The 4,779-nt window shown below is 35.1% G+C and overlaps 1 protein-coding gene across 1 annotated transcript; it reads left to right on the forward strand.

The window, feature by feature from the left end:
- Positions 1–4,031, forward strand: LOC139892851 (ACT domain-containing protein ACR12-like). Its single transcript, XM_071875981.1, has 10 exons — positions 1–211; positions 1,478–1,532; positions 1,830–1,937; positions 2,018–2,112; positions 2,394–2,478; positions 2,623–2,682; positions 2,912–2,967; positions 3,088–3,193; positions 3,280–3,348; positions 3,940–4,031. The coding sequence occupies exons 1-10, from the start codon at positions 51–53 to the stop codon at positions 4,000–4,002; spliced, it is 858 nt and encodes a 285-aa protein (XP_071732082.1). The 5' UTR covers positions 1–50; the 3' UTR covers positions 4,003–4,031.
- Positions 4,032–4,779: the final 748 nt, after the last annotated feature.

Here is a 4,779-nt window from a genome sequence, read left to right on the forward strand (position 1 = left end):
CAACACAAACAAACCACCATCGACTGCCAGGAAATTAAATTAAAAAGTTAATGGATACTGCCGTCGCCGGCGCTACCTTCTCCTCCTCCGCCGTCATCATCCGTCGTCATTCTCCGGCCAAACTCTCCGCTTCCGATTTTTCATATTCCAATACCATTCAACTCTCTCCGTTTAAGCCGTCTTTACCTCGATCATATCATTTTCTTAAAAAGTAAGTTAAATTTTTTTTATAAATGTAAGATCAAAAAAATATGTGATTTGCTTATTGATCTTTTTCAGTCATTTTGAATTATATTTTGATGATTTGGTCAATGATTGAATCCTATAAATTCATGTTGAATCATGTAGTGTTTGTTTACTTATTTGTAAATCATATATTATTAATTGAATTGACCTAATTAGGGTTGTTAGATCTGATCATATGTTTCTTTTGATAAATTTGTTGTTAAAAAAAAAAAAAAAAAAAATACTACTCGTAGTAAATAGCACTCATCTTTTTACAAGGTTAGCCTACATAATAACAGTGGTCAATCTGATAAATTTGGTATCATGTTTGGATTTTTAACTGTAATAATGGACACCAAAAACAGCTGATATTATGATGATAACTATCAGTGGCGATTGTAGCATCAAAACTCAATGGATCCTGATATTTTTCCAGTACTAATTATATTTGAAAGCTATTGTAACAGTTGTTTACCATAAACAAACCTACAAATTCGAAATATATATGGGGTCCGACTAGTTAAATTTAGTGATATCCTATATAGTTTAAAGGAAAAACTATAAATTCGAAAAATATATGGGGTCCCGCAATTATATTTAGTGGTGACCTATACATTTTAAAAGGTATTTTCTGCACAAAATTTTCAAGCTAGTGTTTTCTTGTTACCCCACGGACCAACGAGTAGATTCGCGACTGATAATGATATAATAAGATGTAATCTACTAAACTTGTTTTGATTGAACTGATTGCTGGTTGTTTGTTTACCTTTTAATGAGTTGCAAGCAGTGGCGGAAGCAGGATTTTTCTTCACCGGGGGCGAATTTTTTTTCTAAAACCGTAGCAACTTTTTTGGGCAAAATACGGAGTTTTGGGGACAAAAATTGGATGTTTTTAGGCAAAATATTGAGGTTTTTGGATAAAATTTGAAGGTTTGTGGGCAAAATTTGAAGGTTTTGGGGCAAAATTTAGAGAATTGTGGGCAAAATTTGAAGGTTTTGAGGCAAAATATGTAGGTTTTGGGGCAAATGGCTTTTGGGTTGGGGGCAAAATAAAAAAAATCCAAATTTTTACACTAAAATTTCGAAATCGACTGGCCCCCCCCCCCCCCCCCCCCCCCCCCCCCCCCCCCCCCTCCTCCTCAAATTCGCCCCTGGTTGCAATGAAATTTGTAGTTGCGTTTTGTAAGGTAGGCATTCTGATTAAATTATGTTTGGTGAATAGTTTTTTAGTACTAATTTAAGCGTTATTCAGGAATGTTAATCGTGCTTCTGTTGATGGTGTGGATTCATTGAATATAAGCTCCTTGGTGAGTTATAATATTCTTTCTCGTCTATTCGCTTGCTACATCATACTTGTTATGTTGAAAAACCAGGAGTGTTGCAGATAAAGAAAGCTTTGATTTTGCGTGAACAAATTCTGTATCTAATCAGTTCGATTTCTTGTATTTTTACATCGCACATAACTAACAAAGTTAGTATTTTTTTGTGAAAGCAGAATGTGTAATCAGAAATGTTTTGTCCTCTACACTTTGCATACTAAACATTCCAAGTTCTACTTATATATCTCAACATTGACAACCCATATTGTTCACTAATCTGAACAGGATGCTGATATTCCTACTCCGATTGTATTAATCGATCAAGATTCAGACGCATCTGCAACTATTGTACAAGTTAGTTTCGGTGATCGTCTTGGTGCCCTCATTGATACGGTACTTGACAACCATCTCATTGATCATTAGTTACTTTTTCAAAAATTTACTCATCTGAATTCATCTCCATGCTAGTACAGATGAAGGCTCTGAAGGATCTAGGTTTGGATGTAGCAAAAGGAACTGTCACAACTGAAGGTTCAGTGATACAAACAAAGTTTTTCATTACTAGATTGTGAGTATAGTTGTTACTTATTCATGGATTTCATTTGTATTTATATTAATGTAGTATGGTCTAGTGGTTTTGAAGGGCAACCCTGTAAGTATATGACTGTATGATCATTCATTGATTTATAATCTGCTCTTAACTATATGCCTGTTGTAATGTACATTCAAATTCAAATACTTGTAATCACGAGCTGCCTACCATGTTTGAATTAGCCGTCTTATACTCATCATTATTAAAGAATTATCGGTAGATGATAGAAGGTATACTGATATACGCTGATGTTACAGATCCACTGGGCGTAAAGTTGAAGATCCTGATCTCTTGGAGAGAATTAGATTGACCATCATAAACAATCTCTTGAAATACCATCCAGTATGTAAACCTGGCTATTGGCTACTTCATAAGCAATTAGTTCATCTTTATTTAATAATTATTAAGTTTTATATAAACCTTTATTTGGGTATAATAGGTTGTTTACGCAATGCAAATACTTTCTCATTGTTTATGTATGTTTAGGAGTCTAGTGCGCGACTTGCAATGGGGGAGGCTTTTGGCATACAAGCTCCAGTCAAGAAGGTAACTTTGTAAACGTATTATATGGGCAGGCTGGTGGTTTGGATAACGGGTCAAAACTGCAAGAAAACAACTTTTTATGCATATTGCATAGACGGTCGTGAATTATAACTTCAGAAGTAACACTGTTAATAAATTTTTATAGAAACATTCGAATTGCCCTTTCCAGTTCTTCATATGACTAAATAGATTATTCTTATCGTGTTAATTAAAGCTTTTGACTTGATGACAGCTTGATGTTGATATCGCAACTCATATACATGTCAAGGGTGACGGGCCTAAAAGAAGGTTAGCAACTATGCACATCGAAATAAATTTTCAAAAACCTGTCTTTAGGAATATTTTCACATTGTGTCAAATCGATTCGTTTACAATGCGTTGAAATGTTGGTATCTTGCTCTGTTTTAGCTTGCTGTGCATTGAGACGGAAGATAGACCTGGATTGTTGTTGGAAGTTATCAAGATAATGGCTGATGTTAATGTTACCGTTGAATCTGCAGAAATTGATACTGAAGTATGTTAACATTTTTGTCTCTTCTTTATCCCTCCATTTCAACACGCACACACAGTTAACTGTATTTTGAAATGGTATGATTACAGGGGTTAATTGCCAAAGATAAATTTCACGTTAGCTACCGAGGGGCAGCTTTAAATGAATCGTTGTCTCAGGTAAACAAGTTGTTTACATATTACTAAATGTTTATTTTTCTTGCGTAAGTAGAGTTGGCAAAGTGGGTCACCTAATGGTTCAAAACAGTCAGTTTACCAGTGCGGGTCAAAACGGGTCAGGCTGGATCATGTTGGGTTGACCTTCAAGTGCTTTTTTCATTAGTAATATGGGTTGTATTGCTACTATTGAGATGTTTTATAGTAAAACCGGTAAGCCTGTAAGATGAGCAGGGTGTTACATGTTTTCGAGGCTCCATGAGTATGTAATTCACTCCTTGATGAAATCAATGTTGAAAATAGATGAAGGAAATAAGTTAGAATTGAAACTTTTTTATATGATATAATTAGAGGTGAAACATATCTTAGGGACGTGATATCCTTTCATAAGAGGTTTCAGGTTCAAGCCTAATTTTTTTCTTTTAAACAGCAGTACGGATATCCCAGAGGGGGGTCTTAACCACCCGCACGTTCATCTCCCTGTAGTTGCATAACCCTCTCCCAACTGCTGCCCTGGAGGAAACCCGCCCTAACCGGGAAAACCTTAACCATTTTATTAGATTGAAACATCTCTTAACCGGTTTAAATCGACAGGTTTTGATTAATTGTCTACGCTATTACCTTCGGAAGTCAGAAGTTGATGAAGATAGTTACTAATTAAGAAGCATTGGAGGTTAACATGCATTTTAATGTATAATTATAGTTATATGCATGACTTCTTGGGCTTGCTTTTATACATTTAATAATCATGAATCTAAACTGCAAATCTTTTGATGTGTTGCTTGCTGTTGTATGTGGTCTTTTAAAATGTTTAATTAGAATGGACACCATAGTGGGTTCACTTGTCTTGTTAGAGCACCCGGTGTCAAGGCTTCAATTTCAACATTTTGGAAAATGGAATTCAAAATTGACGGTCCATCGACACCCTTCAATGTTGATTTCGAAGTCTATTTTCCAAAGTCCATAAATGGACGTTGGATTCAAGGGGCTTTTTTTCCTTATTCTATTTTCTTATTAGTCCACATAATATTTTCACACACTAAGACTTTGAAAAATAGACATCGAACCACTCTCCACTTTATCAAAGTCTTTTTTCGAATTTGAAATGGACACCGAGATAGACAATTGCGACACCTCATGTTCTTATTGTTTGGAACGGATTAATGAGTTTGAATCTCTATAAGAGCATTCTCATTCATGACAGCCTTCTTCATATTAACATACTGCCATATCAGCGCCATATTACCATTTCCTTCCCATCACTAACTCATCACAATTCACTCTCAACCATGACATCATCTCATGGACTCACTTCTCATCACTAACCAATAACAATTCTTTTTCTATTAATATTAAATACACTTCAACTCTAAAATCTCGTGAAAGAAAATGCTAGAGATTCACAATATGAAAGACAATATGACATTGGCTAGA

Source organism: Rutidosis leptorrhynchoides, chromosome 2 (assembly GCF_046630445.1).
Source record: "Rutidosis leptorrhynchoides isolate AG116_Rl617_1_P2 chromosome 2, CSIRO_AGI_Rlap_v1, whole genome shotgun sequence".
Classification (NCBI taxonomy): Eukaryota; Viridiplantae; Streptophyta; class Magnoliopsida; order Asterales; family Asteraceae; genus Rutidosis; species Rutidosis leptorrhynchoides.

What these genes read in the sequence shown, in the direction of transcription:
- LOC139892851 (XM_071875981.1), top strand. Translation starts at nt 51, where the DNA reads ATGGATACTGCCGTCGCCGGCGCTACCTTCTCCTCCTCCGCCGTCATC. An exon ending in CATTGAATATAAGCTCCTTG is followed by an intron (nt 1,533 to 1,829) that starts GTGAGTTATAAT and finishes TAATCTGAACAG; the next exon opens with GATGCTGATATTCCTACTCC. An exon ending in GGTGACGGGCCTAAAAGAAG is followed by an intron (nt 2,968 to 3,087) that starts GTTAGCAACTAT and finishes GCTCTGTTTTAG; the next exon opens with CTTGCTGTGCATTGAGACGG.